Raw genomic sequence first — 26,127 nt, 5'->3', positions numbered from 1 at the left:
TATGCCTTGTGCCTAACCCCGGGGCGCTCCTTGTATATTAGTTGGACCTTCCACTCATCGACCACTTTTTGAATGGATACTTAGAAAATATCCCTCATTTTCACTTTAATTTCATCCCACTCATGCAGAAAATACCGCAGATTCATATCCCGGGCTCAGATTGTTGACTCGTACCGTACGCACAGAGTTCTCGGAGACAAACATAAGTGACATTTTTCACTGTACACCGGCACAAGCTCATCATTTTAATCGACCGCCCGTTTTCCCATTGAAAAGTACTGTAAAAGTGGAAATTTTCGCGATGTTGAAATTTTCACGGATTTCGCGCAGCCAGAAACTAGCGCGAAAATAAAAGCAATCGAATATTTCTGTTTGCCATATGTTCCAGTAGTTGGTGTTTTGATTCCACGGAATTAAAAACACGCGAAACTCTTCTAAACCCGCCGAGCTCGAAAAATTAGTCACACGGAAATATCCACTTTTTAGTTTGACAGTAGAAAAATCTAGGTCCTACATGTACAATGTACGTAAACCCAGTGAATGGCCAAATATGTGTTAACAATAATTACGTGTCTATTACTAATGAGGATTTTCTTCAATTCTTTTTCCTCCTGTTTCCTCAGGGTATCAATCTGTATCCTCCTAATTTTTCTTGATTTGTACTCGAGTAGCGGACCCAGTTTGTGGCAGGTTAAGGCCTTTTCAAGGATATTTAGTAGTATTCTGGTAAAACGGGCAACAGAAATTAAATAATTTTTTTTTTTACTGGAAGAGGTACCAAAGGCCTCTTGACACTGCATCACAATTTTGTATGGTGGACAATTACCCATGTCATAATAATCAATTTTATGCAGAAATTTTGCAACCACCAAGAGGACCCGGTTTGCGGCAGGGGGGCCCAGTTTGCAGTACCCCACACAAAAATGTCCCCTGTATCTTCAAATATTAAAATTTTGCAAAAAACAAATATTTTTTGATGGTCCAACTAGTTTTCAGCTTGTTAGAACACTTTAATAATTTGGATTCATTATCTCGATCCTTCACGATTTCATAGTTTTTCAAGATAGCATGTATTTCATCAATTTCCACCCATTTTGACATTATATGTAAAATAGCGCTATGTATGTCTAAAATCCCATAGGGGTGCCGCAAACCGGACCCATCCCCGACATTTTGGTCACTGTTGCGATCCTCAAAACTGAAAAAGGAAATGATTTTAGAATATTTAACACAGTTACACGAGGAATCCTTACCATGCCATGCCTCTTTTCATAGTAAGATTTTGTATAAAGATACAAACAAGGGATGATGGTGGTTGCCTAGCAACAGAACAAAATCTTAACATTTTGTTCAGAATGTCATACTTTTTAAAAAACAGCGTGACACAGACGGTTTAAATTAGAATTATGAAAGCCATCATCCAAGTTATTTCATGATTCTGGTATCAAAAGAAAGCTCTTCAGTTGCTCTTCATATAAAACAATTTAGAAAAAAGAATACCCTTCTACTATTGAAGATATGGTTATATATTCCTAGGGGTGCCGCAAACTGGACCCCTGCAGCAAACTGGTGCACGACTCTCATGTTCGAATGTTCCAGCATTATTGCGCCCCGTCCCACGGCCACGCGTATTTTTTATTTTATAAGCGAGAAAGCCATTGCGCGAGGGTGGTCGATCTAAAAATAGTTGGTCGATGAGTAGTAGTAGACTTACTACAGACTCTACACAGTTGCTATAGACCAACTACTGCTTAGTACTTGTGTGTAGTAGGGCCTAGACTCTAGCATTGTACGCTTTGCGGTGGAGCTGGTCGCAGTTAGCCTCATGCCTTGACCGAAAGATCGGTCTGTATCTGGTCATCGGGGAAATGTTCCACGGAGACTGCGTCTGGCTTCACGGATCCCCTCCTTATACAGACCGAAGTCAATGATGCCGGCTCCTGTGTGGAGCGGTCGCGCACAGATCAAACGCTACGATAAACCAAATTTCAGACAGCTTTATTACATTTGAACAAGTTTGACGACATGACACATTATGCAGCAATATTTGGGGTAAATTTCTCACATTGTGCAATCGAAATACAGTAACTGTAGGTTATAACGCAGAAATGTTATCAATATCGCAACATCGCCGTTCGCAAGCTGTAAGTCGCCATTTTGAATCTGTTAGCCAATCACATGCGAGGTACGTGTTTTAATTAAAAAAAACAACTCGCATGTGATTGGCTAATGGATTCATATGTTTCTGCAGTTTGAACGTGATGACGCGACGGGCTGGTTGATGTGTGTTTTACGTTGAAAATTCTACCAAAGTGTTGGATTAGGGTAACATCCCCAGTATTCGGTCACTTAAGCTTTTTTGTAATATTTTTCAAACTAAAATAATACATACATACATCTATGGTACAGCAATGTATGTGAAATATATTAAATTTCTTTAATCTCAACTTTCATTTTGTTAAATATCTCATAGAATTGCACAAAATCCCGAAATATTTCACCTTGAAAATTCCCCAGTATATGGTCACCGGCACCAGTATTCGGTCACGCGATGTGCGCGTTCAAAGTCAATGCGTGTTCAAGGCAGCTGAAAAATGCGCGCGCGCGCTACCTTGTTGGCACAAAATTGCATCGGGGACGTTGCGGTGACAGTTGGTGACCGAATACTGGGGCCTCGGCACTTGCATTCAACCCTTGTACATTGGGACACTGTATCGTCACGTACGGAAATTTTGTTTTTCTTTTGCGTTTTGAGGATACCATTACACTCCAAGCTTTGCGATAAGCGAAAAATCCCGCGAGAGAATGGCGTATTTCTCGATTTTTAGCACTTTTTTGGCGACCCGGACTCTTAAAACTGGGCCTTATCCGCGCGCGCTTTTGGAAAGTAGTGCTGATTCTGCACTTTTGACGGTAAAATTTGGGATTTTGGATGGATTTTTAGAGGGGGCTAAGGGAATTTCCTGTTGTGAATGAGTGTGCAAGTATGTGAATTAATGTGATTTGCATGTGTTGTGACAGTTGAACTTACTGGCTGGTGACTAGTAGTGATAAGTGACCGAATACCGGGGGCTGACCGAATACTGGTGCCCTTACCCTATTCATTAATCTGGTGAGTGTAGATCATTCTTGAAACGTTGATTTCGATATACAACTTACAAGCTTAAATTTGCCGACCTAGGGCCGTGAATTAGACGCAGTCGAGAAGGGTGAGGTATATAGTACCGGTACCTCACCCGATTTTCCATAGAGACAGTGGTTAAGAACATCCACACAGCGATGTGTATGGTTGAGGGGTCTAGATATCGCGCACGAAAATTTGAAATGCTCTTATAATAGAAGTTATTCCATAATCGTACCTGAATTTCTCAATGAATATCACGAAAATGCAGAAAAATCACCTCCCAGAATCTCCTGATGATATGATGACGGAGTAGTGCGCTGTCGCCATTTGTATGTCGGACTTTTTTTTATTCGTTCAATTTCTCGGGGTATGTAAAGGTCGCGCAGCTGCCCTATGTAGTTTCATGCGTGAAACTGTCTGCCCCTCTTTGCGGCTGTAACGTGCTTCGGCTTTCGTAGAATATTATAAACGATCGATCGAACAAATTACGAATTCTATCGGCTACGATCATACGAACGAGACAAGCGAGACGACACGTCTAGGCTACAACATCCTTAAAAAAAGATTTGAAGCTAAGGTAGGTAAATTATAAGGTAAAAAATTGGAAATTTAGTGAAAAATTTGTTCCAAAAAATTGGAAATTTAGTGAAAAATTTGTTCAAAATCAAAATTTCTTACCTGCTTCCTTCTCATGTTTAGCGGTTGTCAGGTATGTTTATTCCATGGGCGTATCGGCAAATTTTGCGCTTAGTCCTACGCGTAATATCGCTTGCTATATGCAGTTACGCTATGCACGATCATTAGGTCCCTGCGCGAGACCTAGTACCCTTACTATACTCTATTACTATCACAGTATCAACTTCCGTGTGTCTACAGAGGAGAGCAATAACGTAAAAAAAATAAAAGACTCCTCCGGACAGACGGATCTTTCTGTCTACCTCATGCCATGCCTAGCAGCAAGATTGTGGTTGTTGTAGGCGGCTTTCGACATGTCTGAGGCTGAGCTGACAATCAACATGATCAATGTCATTGACGTAAGCCACGCCACGGACGGGCATACCTACACCGGCAGTGCTCGACTTTTGTCCCGCCGGACCTCCGCCGCGCCCCCACCCGCATCCGCATGCGGGTCAGTCAGCAGACGTCAGACCAGAGTCGGAGAGCTAGCTGGTGACATGGTGTTCGAGACAAAACTTCACAAGCAAAAAGCAACTACCACTGCACCACATTCACAACTAACTGCGACCAGCCCCAACACGCAGTGTTAGTGTGTAACTGTGTACACGGAGCGTCCCGGGGTTAATTCACAACAAGCTGCCTCAAGGCGAAGCTCCACCTAACTTTACTCTGTCTACAGGTCTAGCCCTTATACAAACTCACCATTATTATTTTATTCTACCGAATCCCTCCCTGTCATCATCTGTAATGCGCTTCACGAATGGGTAGAAACGATAGAAGGCCCTTCTTCCGGGGAAAAAAAGAAAGAAAACGTCCAGTTTACGGTCAGTCTTTCATGATCCTGTAAGCAACCTACATGTATGCTGGCATACTGAGTATGCTACACGCTACTGTATACGATATATTACGCTGTACGTTCATACCATTTCGAATGAAAGCGCGTCATTTGTATGGAAAGCGAACATAGCACAGCAGAAAAACAGTGGGTGGTGTCACGATGGTGTTGTAATTCAGCGTTTTCCCCGTTCAGGGGCTACTGTAGCTATTTTTCTTCGCTTTAACTGTAAAATAACGTTGTTTGTCATGTTTTCCTCTCGATTTTTAGTGTTTTTTGCTCCTGCGGATTGATTTTTATGTAATTTATGTGTAACAAGAGCCGACGATAATGATGGGCATCATTCCGCTTACCATACACAAGCCATTCGCGTCATGTTGTCAAGCCGAGTCGTGTTGCATATTTCACAGTTCAGTGGTTATGCTCACAAAATTGATATCTTAGACACCAATCAGACAAAATAGGCTCCAAGAATAATGTCCCGTGATTGGGAAAGGAATCTTACAAGCACACTTAGAGAGACAGAGGACAATTTGGGCCGAATGCGGGTAAGTTCCTACAGACTTGATAGTGTGCATCCCGGGTGTGTGAACGTGTGATGAGAGGGACGCCGCCCTACCTCCCCAATACCTGCCTGTTAGCTAGCTAGCCTTTGTTGTAACAATAACATTGCCATTCATTGCATTGGCGATTTGCTACAGCGACTGGGCTGTGCAGGGTGCTACATAAAACTTTATTTTACCACTTGCCCAGTCAGTCAAGCAGATTTTCATATTTGCCATGAAACACTTTCCCAAAAGTTGATTTTACTTCCTCGAAAGAAAGTCCAAAATAAGAGGAAAAAAGAATAGAAAATCATGTGTAGGCCTACTGTACTGTAACTATACACAGCCCAGTCGCCGCTGTACATACGTAGCGCGACAGGGCTGTACCAACGAAGCTCCAAACACGAAGAGGGTCCAACGATCGCATGCGATCGGATTGAATTTTGATACTTTAGATTATTTTTTTGTCACTTCAAACTCATCTGACGAACAAAATGATAATGAGACTTCATATCTATGCTATGAATATTGAAATTTAGATTTAATAACTTACCTAAAATGATGGCTATATGCAGCATGAGTGAACGGTTCACGAACGGTACATCGTCTTTCACGCCAGGCCATTTCCAATATCCGGGAGGTCACATGATCTGAATGCCCTTTCAAAAGGTCGCGCTGTCGACCGTGCTGCTACACCAACACTTAAGCAGCGCATCGCACGCACGCAAAAGATTTCCGCAGAGATCAAGGCGCCAATTTGAATTCAGCAACGATAAACCCCGAGGGTGTTAGGGAATCTGCCAGAAAGTATCATTTTTTTGGTTCCACGGACCTATCACGAGGGCTCTCAATGGACTTACGAACCTTCTGTAATACAAGTATGCACTTAAGGTGAGTAACGTTTGGTAACGTGTACATTGTTTATAAAGAACGTATAAATTTTCATAAGTTTTGTAGTTGTGTTGTGGTTCCCCACTTTGAAGGTGCCCGCTCGCTGGTCAGACGCTGTACTCGCGTAGCGTATTAACAGCGTCTGGTCGGGCTAACTGTACTGTAAAGTCAGGGGCTAAATAAAACACAATCATTTGAATAACAGCACACATTGAGTAGCAGACTTGGAAAGTTGCTGAAATGAGATATAAAGTGTGTTTACTGTTGCATCACTAAACAGCCATTATCTTTGGGCTTCTGCAAATGTTCAGTATGGGTTTAATGGGGTCAAAATAAAGGGTGGCCTTAAAACTTTTTGCTTGCCCAATTTGGGCAAGCATTTGATCCCATTGTTCAAAAACACTTGCCCAAATTTTATTTCTTTACTTGCCCCGGGCAATCAGGCAAGTGCTTACCAGGGTATGTAGCACCCTGCTGTGTAACATTAGAACCCTATATATATCCTAGTTGGTGTTTTACCTAAAAAGTGATAGAACATCGATCTACAGTGCAGAGTAGGAGAGTGGATCGTATCATATCACCGCACACTTTTCGTGGCTCTGAATTTCATACTCAGTAGTCAGAGGATGATGAAGTCCTGAAAATTATAAATTCGGCCCGTAAAATCATGAAAATTATTCTCTCCGATTTTTGGAAAATGGACTTAAAATATCTAACTCCCCTCTCCAAAAAGTTGTCTGTTTTCACAGTGTAAAATCGCATTAGATTTCTATAGAATTCCGGACGCCATTTTCGTAATGGAATAATCAACGTCTTTCGCTTATTGTCCTTGCAGCAGAATCATATAGCGTCTAAGACTCTAGATTTCTAATTCATACCCACGATTTATCGTACACCCTCCTACCAAGCAGACGACAAAGAAAAAAAAGCAGCAAATGAGGCTCAAATTTTGTATTTTATGGTAAAATGTGTAACATTAACATTTCGAACACATGATAAAATCTTGTGATAAATCAACATCTTCTTCGAAACTAGCGTTTTTCAGTACATTTTTGTGCCACATTTTTGTGCGATTTCAGTCCATACAACGCTCTATGTCTACATGTATGAGGCTAGTCTACGAAGTCCCGCGCACATTGAATGTCATTAGTACGCAGAAAAGTGTGCATCTGGAATAGCCATGCTGTCCAGTAATACCATACCTGTACATTATACAACTGTGTACGTACCCAGCTACAGGTGCGCATCTACATCAAAGATGTGATGGACTCATCAAATCAAATCAGTGAGCTCCTCCTCCTGCTGATTGCAATACTGATTAGAGCTACAATTGTAGATATAGACAACAAACACCATTTTTACAATGAATATCTTGTGTTTGTCAAGACATGTTTTGTACCTCTTCTTATTTCTGATGTTTTCCTACTCAGAATCGTCTGGACCCAGCGAGGCACAAGCCAATTGAAAGCTCCCTGATGGATGCACCTCCAGGTAATAAGGAGAGGGAGGAGTTTCCTTTGATGACAGATGCAGTACCGGTATTTCAAACAATATGTTAGATATCATGGAAACCCACAGACAGGCTGAACAACTATCGGTTTTATAGACTTTATTGCACTTTTTGAAATGAAAAAAACAACAACAATGTTTTCCATAGTGTCATCTGAAGTACACTGTACAGTTACTGTTTGCAGACAATGAACCACTCTTTCTTTCTTTCTTTCTTTCTTTTTTTTTTGTGTGGAAGCATTAGCTATTAGGGCCTATAGAGAAAAGTTGTGTATACTTGTAACAAGCCCCTCAGCAAACATGAAATAGAATCTAAATACAAAAAAAAAAACCCTCTCTGTTGTAAACTTGAATGAAATCAATGGTTTCATCTTATTTTATTAAAGGTCGTGTTTACCTTTGGGAGCAGTGATTTAAAAATGTTCAAGATATCACATGTATGTGTAGGTCAGTTGTATCACAAAACATCCTACCGTGTAAGAATTTTGCAATAGAACCTAAAATATAATAAGATATCACTATTCTTCTCAATAAACCGTAACTGTAGACGGTTTAGTCTGGAAACATTCTTATTATAGCCATTGTTCACATTTTGTGTATTCACCAATACCTAACATTGATTATACTAATTCAAATGTTTACATTGTATATTGGTTGTTTCTATTCCTAACTCACATTTTAGACCTGTTATGAAGCATAAATGCTGGGTTTTCATTTCGTCTGCATATTGTGAATTATTCCTTTCCTACTGTATCATGTGTTATCCAAGTGAAAGAAGGAAATGATAGAAAAATCCTAATATAATCACTTATGTAAATATTAATGTATGTTTCTGTCTTTTCCAAGACTACGGCTCCAGCAATGGATATCCTGCCATGAGACAGGGAAGCAGCAGAAAGGAGCGTCCAGTGTCGGCCGTGTATGGCAGCACGTCGTCCCCCAGCTATGAGCTCTACCGGCATAGCACGCCCTCTACTGGCCTGGTGGCTCTTCTGTCAGAGAAAGTTGAGAGGCAGAACAAGGTATTGATAAACTTGCCTCCCTTTGTTTGTATTTCTAAATAATTGTTTTAAAATGTGCATATTTTGCATATTTTGTTTTCATTTCTTTTTCTTCTAAACAAAGATAACATTACTCTTTTCCTGCAGTGGTTGATGACTTAAACGCCTTTTGTAGATTTGTTTTTTTTTTAGTTGAAATTTTGCTGATATAGCTTGTCTTCCCGATTCTAATATCAGAAGCAAGCTTAAATGATGCTTTCAGCTGTTTTGCATTTGTTATAACCTTTGGAGTCGTTGCAATAATTTGTTTCTGATTTATCCATCACTTTTCAGTAGTTCATACATTTGGTTGTAGAAATGCATTGACTTTTTCTCTCCGCAAATTATCATGAAACTTCAAATCATCCATTGCTGGAATTCAATCTTAGAATGACCATCATTGTGCTCGACCAAATCCTGTGTACAAAAGGCCATCACATCAGGAACTTAGATTAAGGGAAAAACCTTGTTCATGGACCATCAGAGCCAACCCTATTGCTGTATGACTCTGTAAAATCTGTACTCCATGGTAGAAAAGTTCCGGTGCCTTTATGAAAGACACCAATGGACTATTAAATTGCTAATCATATATCAAACTTGTACTGGCATTGTTGTCTGTAAATTCTGCACTCCAGACTATAGAGCAGCTATCCCACAAAATCAATGACCTTGAGAATGATCGGAGGAAGGATGACATCAGAGTGCGCGACCTTGAGCAGCAGGTCAACGAACTCTCTGCCAGACTTCAGGGACACAGAGGTCATGAGGTTAGCACCACAATGTGTGCATTCCCCAGACATAACATACGCGTACTGACATAATTGTTCCAGCATGTAGTATGCAACAGCATGTACATTGTATGTACGTATGTATGTACAGATTGAACCCATGAGAAAGTGTTATAAGGTAAATTTTACTGCTTGTTCACATTGACTGTAATAAATGGAATAGAATCTTTGAAATGGAGAGGTAGAAGATTCATGCAAATTAAGAAGTTATGGCATTTTCAGGTTTTACATATTTCTATGAAAAAGTATTATCAGTTGCATCTGGATATATGCAAATTATTGGAGGGGATGATGTCGTTGTCTCACAAGTTTCCTATTGATCTGTACACATGTCTAACTCATTGGCTGTTATCACAAATAAAATAATATCTCTTTTCATAAGGGATCATTATTACACATCAGATGTCGGAGATCGTAAGTGACACTGTGGATTGATTTTTTTTTCTTGTAGATTGATGAAAATAATGGCATAGAATTGTCACAGTAAAGATTGCCTTGCATTTGAAAACTCATTTTCTGGAGGCATAATATAGCTACCGACAGTTTGCATGAGAAATTCATTTGAAATTTTCCAGAATTACAGAGACATTGAGAGCTGGCAGCGCGATGTCAGGGGCCGCCTGGACGAGCTCCACGAGCGGATCACGAAGCAGATGCTTGGGGGAATCGACGGCTATCGCAGTGAGGATGCCCTTGCATCGCTAACCCGGGATCTTCATGAGATGTAAGCGTTGAGTGTTATAGGGATGCAGCGTTGATGCGGGAAGGTGATGGTTGTGAAGGTTTCAAAGATCAGAAATTTAAGCCATCACTCAAGGAAAGATAGTATGCAGTACTTGGAAATTCCCCAATAGGGCAGATTGCTCTATTGACATTATAAAAAGAATTTGGCCAAAAAAATTACACGAAATTGGTTAAGATAATAATAATAAATGATAGAGAGACTGTTATAAAGCGCTCATTCTACCTAAAAAGATACTCATGGCGCTATAGAACAGAGTACATAATGTATCACGTTACAATAGTATCACAGAAGATAATAAGAACAATAAACAAACAAACAATATACGTACACATATACATACAGGTGAACAATTGTCAATTTAAATTAAAAAGGTAGGTCCTGAGGTTCTTTTTAAAGGACAAGTTCACCTTCATAAACATAAGGATTAAGAAAATGCAGCAATATTAGTAGAACACATCAGTGAAAGTTTGAGGAAAATTGGACAATCGATGCAAAAGTTATGAAGTTTTAAAATCTCTGTGTTTGAAGCACTGGATGAGGAGACTACTACAGCTTGTGATGTCGTATGCGTACAACAGTATAAAGAAAATGTAAAGAAAATTCAACATATTTTAACTTTTTTCACATAATAAAAGAGCACTTCACTCGCCTCTTTCTAAAGGCAGGGGGAATAATATTACCCATAACATATGTCGGTAACGAGTCAAGGGAATGTGTACTTTTATCAAAAGATTAAATTTTGTAAAATTCTCTTTATATTTTCCTTATATTGTTGTACGCATGTGACATCATACTCTGCAGTAGTCTTCTCATCAATGATGTGTTCTACTAATATTGCTACATTCTCTCAATCCTTGTGTTTATGAATGTGAATTTGTCCTTTAAAACCATCAGTAGAAGATGCTTGTCAAAGAGATGAAAACAGTCATGTCATAGATCAATGAGAGTTTCAGCAAATTAGTCATTTGGTGATTAAGTTATGTGTATTAATTAATAGTCAAACATCAAACATGAAACCTTGCCAGTGCCTCAATAATGACGTTGATGATTCTTATCATCATTGCCATTATGGGATCCTTATACTACTTACAATGAAAATTTATGGGCCAGAACTTCAACCCATGTTTTTTCTGTTGATGAGCCACATGCTGGGGTGATGTTTATGAATTCATTCGATAATTTGTGTCCGTCTGTTAACGTGTGGTAGGAAGAGAAGCCTTCAGTCAGAGTGCGATGCCCTCCACCATGAGATTGAAACCCTAAGGTCAAGGATGGTCAAGCAGGAGATGGACACCACTGGACAGCTGGTGGACACCAAGGAGCTGGGCAGGAGGATGGACAGATTGGACAGGGTATGCTGCATCACTTACCCCCCCCCCCAAAAAAAAAAAAAAAAAAAAAAAATCACTTCTCTGAATATTTGTGAACATGCACATGTATAGTTTCAAAGTGATGAGAAATGTTTTGAATTGTTCTGAGTGTAGACCTGTTAAGTTTGGGTGCTGTTTTTTCTATGCTAATGTCTATTTCAGTTATGCTGTAAGAATTGACCTCAAAGCTCTGATGCAGTGAAGTGTACAGTTGAATAGGTGTTTAAACACTACAGATCAATATGAAACACCGCAGAGGCACGCTTCATAAATCCAATATTTCCAAACGTTTAAATATCTTGAGAGTTTGGAATTCAGACATGGATCATTATGTTATGACACTTATTATAATACTCAAAGTTTTGAACAAACACGACAGATTATCATTTTCATTCAGGCACCTCATCTTAATGCTTTCTTACCTTTGATTTTTAATGTTATTTAATTTATTCCCATTTGCTGTGCAGAAGTTTACAAAGCTGTCCTCGGATGTACAGTTCAGCCAGTCCCAGGGGGGCAGACTTTCTCCGGGAATTCACCAGGGATTGGGACATCCCCAGCACCACAGCACTCAGAAGGATGTTCGGGATCTCAAGTGAGCCACCTCATTTAAGAGGACTTTTTCTTCCTTTTTTTTTTTTTTTTTTTCAAAGGAATCATCAGTCTAATTTGTGGCAAAGCTTTAATCCTCCTCCATTTTTATGAAAAAAAAAAATAAAGAACAAAAAGAAAAAAAGAGAAAAAGAGGAGAATAGGTCTGCAAATAAAACCAAGACAAGAAGCCTGTATAAAGACCAGTGTATGGCAGTGCTCTATCAAAAGGGTTTGATTGATATTCATCAGCAATATCTACAAATGTATGCTGGCTTGCAGTAAATAGTCGGTAGTACTGCATACCAAGTCTGTGTTGTGGCATTATGCAGTTATGCATGTTTTCAGCACTATTTGTGACTTTGTGGAATTCATGGTAAATCAGTTTGTTGACAAACAAAAGAATTGACCCAATATTTTACTCAGTATTCTGGGCCTACAGGGTAACTGGAATCCTGACATCAAATTCTGTCAAATACTTTGCCCAGATTAAAATGTAACAGAAATGTTTGCTCCGGTTACGTGAAAATACAATTTCTGTGATACTCGTCAAAATACTCAAAGTTTGTATAAAGTTTAATGACACTCCAAAATCTATCAGAACCACAGTGAATGAAAAAGAAAAAGTAGACATTGTCTTTCATTTCTGATCAGATTGAAACTGGAAGGTTTTCTTTTGTTTAGAAGAAGTTAATTAGTTTTCTTTACCTGTTTTTTTCCATCATGTTTCACAAGGAGTGAGATGACAAAGTTGTTATCAACATTCAGCAAGCTGGAGAGCGCATCTCAGGTCTCACACAGCAGCTCCAAGTCCAACCCATCCACCATCTCCACGACAACCGTCTCTTCATCGGGCAAGAGTAAGTTGGGTTCATCAATAACTAGATGTTTGTTTGTGATTAACCATCTCTTGTCCATTGTCCTTCGTTTGTTTGCTTGTTTGCTTGTTTATTCCTTTGTTGTGATCCAAGAGCTATCAGCAGGCAAGCAAGCAAACAAACAAATAGCTTAGTTATTGAATCATACAAGTAGAGTGAAGCAGGGTTGCTCTTAACTGTACTAAAAATGTAGAATGCGGAGACATTCCAGTTGCCATAGCATTGCCGAATATGCAACACTAAAGTCCCTCTTAATGCTTATATATGTTGTTTGTTTTGTTTTTTCAGGCAGCAGGCGTCGCAGGGCAAACCCCTCGTCGTCCACTGTTAACAGGTCATCAGCTCCTCTCCAGTCATAATCATGGCAACGGAGGAGTTACCGGGAGGATGCAGTGAACAGCGAGAGCAGCACCAGCCTGGAGGACCTGACCAGCTCGGAGGTCTCGCTGCCCCTCAACATCAGCCAGGAGATCCTGGGCGAGGAGGAGGAGGATGGGAGGAAGGGGAAGGGTGGGGTTGCGGTGAAGAGCGACCAGATAGAAGATGACTTTGATGATCATGGTGAGTATTTGTATCTTCACAGTCTTCATGCTCTACAGTATGTCCCCCAAAAAAATTACAACAGGACCTTCCACAATAACTTTAGATATAGTGAATCAGTCCAAATACAATTTCAGGATATGAAAGTATTACTTATTACCCACGTCTTTCTGAAAATCCCATCCGATTTGCTTCATTGGTCAAAGAGAAATGAGGATCTTTGTTGAGCATGTCAGGAATCCCTTCCCTCCAAGTTCTGTCCATTGTGTTGACACATTAATATGCAGTTCCAAGAGCATCCAAGTGCTAAACTTGGAAGAATCAGACTCATGACATGCTTTACAATGATCCACATTTCTCTGTGACTGCTTAAACAAATTGAATGCGGTTGTCTGCAAAATATAGGTAAGATGATATATTTTTAGACCCTGAAATAGCATTCAGACTGTTAAATCATGTTAAAAATTATCAATTTGGAAATGTAATTGTAATTTCCTTGGGGGCATAATGTATACCTCCCCCAACATAAACAAATGAAACGATCAAAGACAAGGAAATAGATGGAATCCCTGTCAAGTGGAAGGGATATTCCCGTGCAAGAAAACATAATCACGTCCTTCTTTGTTTGAAACCATAATTACTTTGATGATTAGAATGAAAAAGGGTGATGCAATGATAACTACAGTTTGTTTGATGTTCAAATGTTTCACCATGCTGCAAATGCTCAAGGCACTTTGCAGCAAATGTCAGTAAAATCCAGCCTATGCCTAACTGTGGGAATCTATTTATTGATGTTCTAGGTAGTAGTAGTAGTAGCAGTAGAAGTAGCAGTAGTACTTATAAGTTTTCATTTTCTATAGCATGCAAGTGTACAAGACATATGTGACCCGCTACAACAAAAGGATTCAAAAGTCGGAGGGCGATTTTCTGAAAATGACATGGCCTCATTTCCCTACTCTTCCGCTTTAATTTCGTATATAACAAGACTCATAAATATACCTGGTTGCGAAGATATCAATGATTTTATGAGAGCATGTCAAGTGGTCTAGGAATTTTGCATTTCGAGAAAACCACCTTCAAAGTTTTCCTCAAACACAATCATGATCACGGGGAGGTAAGGCAGTTTTCACCTCTTGACAATAGAAGGTATGCTCCTAGCAACCTCAACCATGTTCATTCAAGCTTAGCGTCAGCGGTCTATGCACAACCAATCAGTAACCAGGATGCCACACACTGACCAATAAGGTCACTCCCTCGTTAGGGGCGGAGTCTATCTGCGGCGCTAAATCCAAATCTTCGGACACGTTTCTGTTCAGTTGAAAGTCAGAAAATCATGGCTCAGAAAAACGCTAATTATTTGCCTTTCCTTTGATAATTTAGCTTCGAAATTTCAGCAAATGATAGACGAAACATCAGACTTCAAAATTTTGTCGAAAACAGAATTTTGATGGTTTTGATGGATTTTGATGATCTGGCTTCAAACTCGATTTTCTCGGCTTAGCTGTCAGTGACTTTAGCAGGGTTCGAATTTGGCGATGGTCCGCTGGCCATTGGCCACCTGGCCACCCAAAATCATGTCGGACTAGCTGAAAATCATAAAATTCTAAAGTTACTAGTCCGTCTGGCTAGCCAAAATATTGCTTCAGTGTCAAAATTGATTCTAAGTATTCCGCCTGGCTAGTTAAAAAAAAAGTTAAGTGCGACCCCTGTTTAGGATCCTTTTGTTGTGGTGGGTCACAAATGCAAAAAAAAAATAAAATTTATGTTGAATATGTGAAAACCTTTAATCATTCAATATAAAAGGTTGTAAAGCCAAGATACTTGATATTTACTAAGATACTCTCATCATTGACGTACGAAAATATGTGGGGTTTTTTTATCCCCCTTCTGTATCATCCCCACTTCAGATGACTATAGTCTGTCCCTGTCAGACCTCGAGGGGAGTCAGAAGGACGGAGACTTTGGCAGTGCCCTCTCTCTGGACTCGGACCAGCTCGACTCGGACCTCATCTGACCAGACATTACTGGGATGATGGAGCTTGCGGTCACGTGACCCAACGGGAGACACCGGAGATCTGCAAATACATGCTGCAGCTGATAACGTGTGAAGCATCTATGCGGGGAGAGTTGATGGTCCCGACTGTGAAACAAACAAATTGAACTTTACTGACAGGTTATTTACTCAGTTCACAGTCTGTTGTGTATCACGTGTTCTTTTGAATTGTTGAATGCAGTATATCCAGTTCACTGTGTGTGTATCTGTCAGGCAGGGGCCTTTGTGTATGGGTGTTTCATGTGACAAGTTCTCTTGAAATCAACTAAAGGAGACTTCTTTGTAGGAGATCCTGAATTATACTTACTTCGTGATAGATAGGATTCCTTTCTGCACATTGTAGCTCCTGTATGGTAAGGTCAAATATGCCCAGAAATGTCCTGAAGAAGAAGGTTGGCTCCTGTAATTTTGTTGCATTTCCAAGAAAAAAATAATATTGCGTGCCATATGACATCTAATGCAAGATTTCCCATGTTAAAAGCATTTTCTTTCCCCGAGTGTTCAAAGAACAAACAACTGCACCTAGCAAGTTATTAAATCCCACCATTCTACTGATGTGTCGCACTCTGATGAACCTATTAATCATGTTGTAATGTGTACATGTGTCTCTCCAGTGATATGATATATGTAAATGGCTCTTAAAACATTTCCATATATGTGACCCTCCATCACAAAACCAACAAAAAGTCGCTAGACATGGATTTTTAGTTAAGAGCAGATTTTGAAAGAGCAGACTCTAAGCTTTAAAATGATCTATAACTCAATTCAAATGGACTCTCCTGACCTTTCTAAATATTGGAAAGAAAGGGCACACTCTGGAAAGTGTGAACTGAGAAAACAGGCTCTGAGGTACAGGACCTATCCAAGCACTTAATCTTTACCAAGCCATGCTAGCTGTGCGATGAATGGAACAAAAAACAGGATGTTAACCACTGGAGCAACAACAATGAAGGGATTATCAGATTAAGCTGAAATTAGGCATGCTTCATTAACACATTTTGTAGATGATGAATGCCAACTTTCAACGCAGTAGCATTATACTTTCCAAAGTTAATGGAGTTGATAGTGAAAGGTATGGACTGGGATTTTAAGGAATGGAAAGAGAGTTCTATGAGAAACACCTAGCCACACACTATTCCACCAAAAATTGTTTGACAAAAACTGCTAAAAACACAAGTTCCTGATTGTTTTATGATCCCAAACTTTAACATAATGTAAAAGAAGACTTGCTCGTTCAGAAGATTTGAAAAACTCAAGATTGGTTAGGTTGACCCATTTCACCTATTTTCAGTCCTCACACACAATCACTGCATGCAACTTTTTGTTTGTTTTGTGATGCATTGTCACATATTTGCAGTTTTCCTATCAATATACTATACTGCCACCTCTGTTCTATTTTCCACTTAAGACATTCTCATTAATAGCCCAGTTATATGAATGCACATATATTGTTATGAATGCTGACAGTGCATTGGTTCAGTAAATGCTCATGATGGTCAGCTTCAGCAGTGAATTTATGAGGATATGTTTCCCGCCTTTTGTGAAAAGCTCTTGTATTGCATTCGAGATAGCATAGATTTTTACTCCAGCAGGTGTCATTGTTATACATTGTATTTGCAGTCCTCAAAATTTTTGGCAACCACATAAATATGAGAATATTACTTCAGCACATCTAGCAACCTTGACAGGTATGCATTGTGGCATTACCCATGTATAGTTTGGCACAAAACTTGTGTGTTCATTTTCAATGCGAATGTGCTATTACATGTATGTGGAAAATATTGCTGATCTCATGATTGAACAAAACCATTTTATGGATTTCCTCAGTGCTGTACTAATGCAAACATGATTTGCTTGTTGTTCACTTTTTCATTTTCATATTTTCTTCATACTTGCCTCAAAAAAGTGGGCCTAATGGGAATTGTGCACAGAAACACACTGAGGGACCATTTTTTTCCCTCTTTTTCATTCGTCTGGTTGTCTGCTCGTAGAGTGCGTTGCTATGGCAACTTATTTATGTACTCTGTTGTGTTTGTTTGGATCGATCCAGCTCTGACTGGACGGCCTACTCTTGTTTGTGGAGCTGGTTTCGACCTACATTTTGTAGAAATGCAACCCAGGAGAGTCCCAATAGGTTGTACTACATCTTGATCGTCTGGGCCGACCAATCTCGTAACATTTGGCCGGTTAGATGCTTTCACATTTAATGGCATGGGATGTGCTGCAACATGGCTGTTATCGCATCAAAACATTCAGTGCAATGATGAAGCTGAATTTCATGTGACTTTTTTCTGTCTGACTTTTTCATTCAGTTTACCTCGTAAGAAAGACTTTTGTGGATTGATGCAGACTGTGAAGAATTCTGTCATTTGAAGTGATCATGGTATTTGTCTGTCTTAACAATTACAACAAGCGTAGAGAAGCAGTAGAGAGGTTGATACCCGTTAACTGTGGGACATCATAGATTTGTTAGCAATGTCTTATGTAGAGGAATCTTTGTGCAAACTTGATGTGAAATTTGAGAATGCTTTTGAGAGAGTAGATTATTGCTGAAGACTATTGATATAATGTAGGCTTGGTCTATACCTTTTACTGTTTGTAAATAGTAATGTTATACTGTATACGCTAGATATTTCGTGAGGCTTTTGTTTTCACAAATTTTGTGAGTCAGGTGCTATCCACAAATTCAAAAGCATGCCAAAATATTAAATCTAATCCTGACATGAATGTGACATGCACGCATAAATTTCAATGTTCAGTACAGCACTCCATCCACAATCACAAAATTAACCACTAACAAAATTGTCTGGAAGTCCCAATTCGTGAAAAATGAGACTTGCTAAATGTATGACGTATACAGTATTCGATGGCACGGATAGCAATGCCAAAAACCATGTGGCCTTTGCAAGAGCAATATTTTCTGATATTCCTTGAAATCATCCAATGTTGCTATCATTCACAGATTTATTTGATTTCCACCTCTGTCAAAATTACATATGACTCTATGCTGTTTGAGTAAAATCATTAGCCATTTCATATTTGCAAAGTAGTGCATCAAGGTGAGCTTTGTACTGTACCCATTCACCTAAGGTTAAGTCATGCAGTGAGTCTACACATTAGATGTAATTCTAGAGGATTTATTGTGTTATGGTGCAGTTTCGTAGGAATGGCTGAGAAGTGTGTGTCTTGACCAGTAGATGTTTGTGATTAGATGCTGAATCAGTAGATTGTGCTAGTGGACGGCATGTTACAGTATAGGCACATTTCGACATTGGACATGGACAAGCAGAGAATGCTGATTGTATTCATATTGTATTGCTAAAATTGTGTTGCTGTTGCTAAAATATGCAGTATGAAGTATTATAATTTGAATGATCAAATAAAAACATTGTAACACTTGAAGATATATGGCAATCAACCGACTGAACAGTAGTATAATCATATGAATTATATTTAGACATTTAATACTTATATGGATTGGTATAATCATGTGTATGTGTGTGTATATTTTGTTCATTTTAAGAAAAGTGAGTCATTGTAGAATGAGTAATTGTAGTTGAGACAGTGCATAGGTGTTTTGATGATATGAGTGCCTAGTAAAGTTTGAAATGCACATACTCTAAACGGTGTTATTTTCGTGTGGGGTTGATTTTTGCGAATTTTGCAAATCACTATTGGGCGACAAATTTAACAACATGCAAAAATATCGCCACCTCCTCTCGATCACATTAAATTTGCAGAGTGAATAGACAGGCATTAGTGCACTATACAATTAAAGCCTCAGTGTCAAATCGCATAACAATATCTCGCAAAAATGTCTGTGACCTCCACATTTGCAAAAATATCTGCAAGCAAAAATAACAGCTTTTACAGTACAATGTATATCGTATGTTTGCTTACACACAGTAGGCCTCCTATTGTATGGAGGGTATATGTTCTAGATGACTCTGAAATGTTTTTTCAACTGCCCTGTCCTATAAACTTGCAATGCTGATATACATTCCTCTCTAACTGGTTGACTCAAGACTCTTGCAAAGAGTTTAATTGTAACTTGAGACAATCATGACCTTGTAATTTATTTTATTGTACAATAAATGATTTGATCACACTGAACTAATTGATTTTGTAAGAATTGGAGTACCTATTGTGAGTGTGTCAGATATGTACATCTTTGGAGGTAAAGGAGAAACCTCTGTATAAGACCCCATTCCACACCATCTTCAAGTTGACTTAGGAAGATATGATGAACAAAATGAGTAGAGTTCCATAAAAATCAGACTTTAATTACAGTTCTACCAACAACAAAAAAGTTATGGAATTTTACAAATTTTCACTGAATATTGATATTGGTGGCAAGTGCAACTCTGTAATCATATTATACACACAAGAAAAAGAAAAGAAAAGAAAGATTTTGTTATATGAATTGATGTTTCAGCAACTATAACTCTTTCCCAGTAAAAATGAACTTTATCAAGTTATGATATTGTATTGTGACACAATAAAAACTTGATAGAAAGGATGTTCAAATTTTTCTCCTTCATTTCATATGAAAAAAATATAGCAAAGAATTGTTGTCAAGATAAGTTTGAAACTAATGAGGTCATTTATCACATGATCTCATTACCTGTGTTGTTGCAACTATCAGTATATAATAGGCCTATGCTGTTTCATAGGTAGGACCTTTTGAAATATAATTCCATACCTTAATTTTGGATAATAAAATTTCTCCAAATTTCTTTGATTTACTATATGAAAGCTTGTTTAAACATGATGTGTAAATGCACTTCAAGCTTCCACTATGTGTTATTAATGTGCAGTGGTGGATCCAGAGGGGGGCGCACCGGGTGCAGCCCGCCCCCCCCCCCCCCCATTTTTTTGTTAAAACAAAAGAAATAAAAAAAAAAATTGGGGGATGCCCCCCCCCTTTAACATTGTAACAGTGCCTCCCCTTTATGGAATTCCTGGATCCACCCCTGATGTGTGTGTAAATTTCCCATCCATCTGAGATATAAAATGAAAATGAATGAATGAATAGGCCTATATCAAAGAGATACAGTGTATACTTATGACAAATGCATAGTATTGCCTCAGATGCACTTGCTTCAAATCTTTGTTTGTCCTTAACTGTAGATCCCCTGTATTGTATTGATTTTTATTCCAATATTTGTGTCATTGGGCAGCATTTTCGTGTACATCAAGTCTAGGATTTTCAGGATTACAGCAGTATGATGGTTTAAGAATACCTTTAGATTTTTTGCTAGATTTAGGATGAATCCATCTATGAGATTTTGACTCTTTTCAGGATAGGACAAATACATTGTAGAAGTCTCATCACATAAGAACAGCAGCTGTTTCGCTGGTAAAGCTACTATGCAACCCTAGCTGGAATGAAAAATGTCACACTTCAGGGGTGGATCCAGGAATTCCGTAAAGGGGAGGCGCCTTTACAAATTAAAGGGGGGCGCACACCCCCCTCCCATTTGTTCTTTTTATTTCTTTTGTTTTAACAAAAAATAAAGGAGGGACGCGCGCCCAGTACGCCCCCCTATGGATCCGCCACTGCACTTTCAAGTAAAGTTTCGTTTTCCCCCTCTGACTAGACTGGAGTAATTTGTTGTACGAGGCATGTCAGGGCAATAACCGGTACTCATTCAAAGATTAGGGTTAGGGTTAGGTTTAGCTAGGGTTTGGAGTTTGGGTTAGGGTTAGGATTAGGTTCAGGATTAGGATTAGGGTTAGGGTCAGGGGAAGGGTCAGGGGAAGGGTCCGGGGTAAATGCCCAGGGGGTAATTGCCCTAGGACCTGGAAGTGGAGAGGGCAGCTGATTTCAGAGCATCTCTTGTTCTTGTTACGACCATAGAGCTGTATTTACATATCGCACATATAATACAGCTCTATGGTCACGACTGACTGATCTTGCTCGACCAACTGAGGGCGCCCTCTCTCTTGCTGGGATATCGGATGCTGTACCGTATGTATGCACGTTCTCTCTTTGACGTTCTCTCACCTCCCTGAGAGAACGTAGCTTGCTGCTGCTGTAAGCTCAACGTGCGAAGCGATCGAACGACTCGTCGCGATCGCCTGTATGCTGGCAGCGCAGCCTGTATCATGCTGACGCCTCGCACGAGTGTCTGCTGCCCTTGAATGCAGTGTGAAGCCAAACCGTGCTACAATTTTGGCGAGAAACTTGCTGTTTATGCCCGTTTCTTGCGATGCAGTGACCATTTCTCTCTCAAGTAAGCAAAGGTTGCCAGCGAAGGTACGTGTTTTTGCATGAATGGAAAGCGTGGCATAAAAAGCATAATTGAAAAAAAAAAGTCATAACAGTTTCTTTAGTCCGACACGTTGGCTTTTCTGTAGTTTTTAACAAGTAGCTGGACGTCAGAATCCGATTTTTCGTTTAGTAATCGTGATACCGACGCAGTTAACTGGTAATTTCTATTCGAATAGGGTAGTAAAGTCCTAGAACTCTCTTCCTGAGTATGTTGTGTCTGCATGATGTTATAAGCTTTTTAAGTATCGACCAAGAGAAGATTGAGAGCCCTTCAATTTAGATTTATTTAGGTCAAAATTTAAATTTAGGAAAAGAGGGCTGACAACAACCAAGTAGGCTCTATCACCATGATCATCAACTAGGCCTAGATATTTCTATCAAGTGAAAGTTTATGAGTAAACTGGACATGACATTAACGCAATGCCCCCAATTGTTTTATAGGCATACTTGTGAAATGGGTAGGTCCCACCACCTGACCACCAGGTACTCACTATTTTAGTGGGGGACCCACCTTTTGTTTAGTAGGACCAATTTGTTTTGCCTTGTTTTTGGATATCTCAGCCATTTTTTTTTTTAACTGATTTCCATCAAATAGGCCCTAAACTTTTAATTCATCTTAGAATTGTATGCTCTTTAATATTTCCTATATTTTGTAGATGGTTTCTAATTATCTTGCAAAAAGATAAAACCTGAAAGGCTGAATACCCATGTCGACCCAACTATACCATCCCTTTAAAAATCAAGCATCAAAGTGTACAGTTCGTTGATATTTCTTGCCTGGTTCACTGTCTGGTTATGAGCATTTTATAACATGTGCAGAAATACTAAGTTCGCAGGCTCTGTGAAAGTCCTGCAAGTCTTGGTTTATCTTGACTAGCTATTGATTGGATGACTTAGCCAGTGTCTTGCTGAAAAGCCCTTTTAACCCTTGGAAGACCGGTCCTGAATATACTCGGGCAGGTGTCAATAGAAAACGTGTTGAAACAAAATCAGCTCGTCCTCAGCGGGTTAAGAGCTGATTTGCAGATCAAAGGAAAAATGCAAACAAAAGAGGAAACTGTTGTCGTCAAAAGCTGCAAGCAAATCATGGGATATAATCTCTGCTTACATTTTCTTTTTTATTCATAAAAAAATGTCATAGACCGCTGTGACAACAACATTTCTCAATTATTTTCCTTAAAGCTACTGTTTCCCGTTGGGAGCAGTGATGTAAAAAAAAAAAATATATATATATATATATATAAAAATCAAGAATTATCACATTTGATGCATATGTGTAGGTCAGTTGTATCACAAAACATCCTACCATATATATATTGTAATAAAGCCTACCTGGTAAGGAGATATAACTATTTTCCTCACTAAACCATAACCAGAGACGGTATAGTCTAGAAACAATTTTATGATAACCTTGTTCAAATTTTGTATATCTAAAAATATGTAACATTGATTATACTGATTAAATTTTTACACTGGTTACATTCTATCCCTAAGTCACATTTTAGGACTATTCCAAAGCACTAATGCCCCAGTCACATAGACATCCCGGATCACCCCGGACCACCCCGGATCTGATCCGGGGTGATCCGGGGAGAGATCCGTGTTGACGCCTTGGACAGCTGAGAGGCCAACACGGCAACTTTTGGAGGTCAAAAACATCCAGCGTCATCCGGGAATTGCTGTGTTGGCAGAGCAATCTGGGGTGGTCCGTATGGCTGCTGTGTAGCTGCCGTGTTGATCCGTGTAGATGCCGTGTTTGTCCGTGTAGACGCTGTGCTCTTCCGGCCTTATATCCATGTAGCTGCCGTGTTGATACCGTGTGTACAGTCATACCAAAATCCCGGATCTCCCCGGAACTCCCTGGATCACCGTGTAGATCCTTGAGCATCCGTGTTTATACGTGACTGGGGCCGTAAGCTGCCTGGGTTTTTGTTTCATCTGCAAATGGTAAACAATGCCTTTAACTTTGGTGATATGTATGGTTGAGGGGTCTAGATATCGCGCACGAAAATTTGTGATGCTCTTATAATAAAAATTATTCCACAATCGTACCTGAATTTCTCAATAAATATCACGAAAATGCAGAAAAATCACCTCCCAGAATCTCCTGATGATACGATGACGGAGTAGTGCGCTGTCGCCGTTTGTATGTCGGACTTAATTTCACACATTCAATTTCTCGGGGTATGTAAAGGTCGCGCAGCTGCCCTATGTAGTTTCATACGTGAAAGTGTCTGCCCCTCTCTGCGGCTGTAACGTGCTTCGGCTTTGGTAGAATATAATAAACGATCGATCGAACAAATTACGAATTCTATCGGCTACGATCATACGAACGAGACGAGCGAGATGACACGTCTAGGCTACAACATCCTTAAAAAAGTTTTTAAGCTAAGGTAGGTAAATTATAAGGTAAAAAATTGGAAATTTAGTGAAAAATTTGTTCCAAAAAATTGGAAATTTAGTGAAAAATTTGTTTGAAATCAAAATTTCTTACCTGCTTCCTTCTCATGTTTAGCGGTTGTCAGGTATGTTTATTCCATGGGCGTATCGGCAAATTTTGCGCTTAGTCCTACGCGTAATATTGCTTGCTATACGCAGTTATGCTATGCGCGATCATTAAGTCCCTGCGCGAGACCTAGTACCCTTACTATACATAGAAGTCATTTGAGGCAAGCAAATCTCACTCAGGTTGTGCCAAAAATGGCTTGTCTCTGGCTTCTAACTTTAAGTAATGATAGTGAAAATAGGAAATGATAATATTAATAGAGGTGATACAACTTTTTTTTTTCTTTTAATTTTCTTCAAGAGTATCTGTAAAGTCAATTTGTAGACATGTAGGTGTCTACAAATTAGCGCCCTCTGTTGTCCTGTTACTGCTGTAGTTAATGCAGCATTGGTGCATAGACTGACTGAGAGACTCTTCAGAGCTTTAGTCATTAGTTTTTTAACCCGTTGAGGATGGACTGATTTTGCTACAACACGCATTTCCCATAGACACCTGCCCGAGTATACTCGGGACTCGTCCTCAACGGGTTAAGAGTGTCATAAGTGCCCAGTTTAATGTGGATCTGACATTTCTTGTCTAAAAGCTATTTTCAGGCTGTTTTATGGTCATGCTTGTGATGATACACGATATCAAATCCTTATATTTTCTGTGAGTCAATCATAATCGACCACCATTTTTACCATGGATAAATTCAACTGCTGTGACAAGGGATAAGGTAAAGGAGGTGGCAGGTGTCATAATGGACAGTCCAGAGTTCATTCTGGTCATATTTGTTACCAGTAAAGTCTGATTGACTGGAATGTTTGTTGATATGATAAAAAGATATCATTCTTTCTTTTTTTTTTTTATCACCCAACAAGTAGGCTCTTTAGTAAGCCCATTTTCTTTTTGTGCAGAACTCGGGCCTTTATTATCATTACTCTGGCATTCATGAACTTTGCCCAAGAGATGATAGAGTAGGTAAACTATGCTGTCTCGTGATGTATGCATCAGGTGAGCAGGTGAGATTTGATCCCAGAACTTCTTGGAGGAAAGTCCACAGCCTTGTCTACAGTGCCACCATACTCCTGTGATGTGACCCTGCACCACAAAACCAGCAAAAAGTCACCAGATATGGATTTTTAGCTAAGGGCACATTCTGAAAGTGCCTTTAAGCTTTCAAATGATGTATTATATCTCAATTTAAGTGGACTCTCTTAAGCTATCTAAATATTGGAAAGAAGGCACACACACTGGAAAAGTGTGTACTGAGAAAAGAGGCACGGAAGTACAGGGTCTATTTGAGCGCTTAATCTTACCATTAATTTAATACCAAGCCGTGCTACCTGTGCAGTGAATGAGACAAAAAAATTGGATGTAAGGCACCCTAGCAACAACAATGAAGGGATTATCAGATTAAGCTGTAACTATGTAATGCTTTATTAAAACATTCAAAACTGCTAAAAACACAACTTGCCACTCATTTCATGATCCTAGACTTTGAAATAATGTAGAGGAAAAATTGCTCTTTCAGAAAAAATGAAAAACTCAAGATTAACTGGGTGGACACGTTTCACCTATTTTGTGTTCTCATGTAAAATCAGGGCATGCGACTTTTTGTTGGTTTTGTAATACATGGACACATACGTTCTGCTTGTTTGGCCATATTGTCTGTGAGGTCAGTTTGGTCACACTGATTTTGTGTAGCAAGATGGGCAAAGACCTAAAATACCACCTGTTTCTGCTCTGCACAGCTTATTCTTTAAAAACAGGTTAGCATG

General features: G+C 39.3%; 2 protein-coding genes and 1 long non-coding RNA gene across 3 annotated transcripts in view; 2 read left to right on the top strand and 1 right to left on the bottom strand.

Moving 5' to 3' along the window:
- LOC140237274 (DNA repair and recombination protein RAD54-like) overlaps positions 1 to 4,639 on the bottom strand; it is a 37,091-nt gene extending 32,452 nt beyond the window's left edge. Inside the window, exon 1 of the mRNA XM_072317219.1 lies at positions 4,505 to 4,639. Coding sequence (XP_072173320.1) covers positions 4,505 to 4,507 — 3 coding nt within the window. The 5' untranslated portion in view covers positions 4,508 to 4,639. The remainder of the gene's footprint in view (positions 1 to 4,504) is intronic.
- A 368-nt stretch (positions 4,640 to 5,007) lies between these two features.
- Positions 5,008 to 15,742, top strand: LOC140236627 (uncharacterized). Its single transcript, XM_072316547.1, has 10 exons — positions 5,008 to 5,185; positions 7,504 to 7,564; positions 8,429 to 8,604; positions 9,258 to 9,405; positions 9,996 to 10,134; positions 11,363 to 11,507; positions 11,993 to 12,120; positions 12,852 to 12,980; positions 13,371 to 13,555; positions 15,442 to 15,742. The coding sequence occupies exons 1-10, from the start codon at positions 5,114 to 5,116 to the stop codon at positions 15,546 to 15,548; spliced, it is 1,290 nt and encodes a 429-aa protein (XP_072172648.1). The 5' UTR covers positions 5,008 to 5,113; the 3' UTR covers positions 15,549 to 15,742.
- A 5,981-nt stretch (positions 15,743 to 21,723) lies between these two features.
- Positions 21,724 to 26,127, top strand: part of LOC140236733 (uncharacterized) — a 69,055-nt gene continuing 64,651 nt past the window's right edge. Inside the window, exon 1 of the long non-coding RNA XR_011901790.1 lies at positions 21,724 to 21,846. This is a non-coding gene — a long non-coding RNA (uncharacterized lncRNA). The remainder of the gene's footprint in view (positions 21,847 to 26,127) is intronic.

The sequence above is a fragment of the Diadema setosum genome, chromosome 13 (assembly GCF_964275005.1).
Source record: "Diadema setosum chromosome 13, eeDiaSeto1, whole genome shotgun sequence".
Classification (NCBI taxonomy): Eukaryota; Metazoa; Echinodermata; class Echinoidea; order Diadematoida; family Diadematidae; genus Diadema; species Diadema setosum.
The sequence above is the reverse complement of the archived record's forward strand: the minus strand, read 5'-3'. Positions and strand labels throughout refer to the sequence as shown.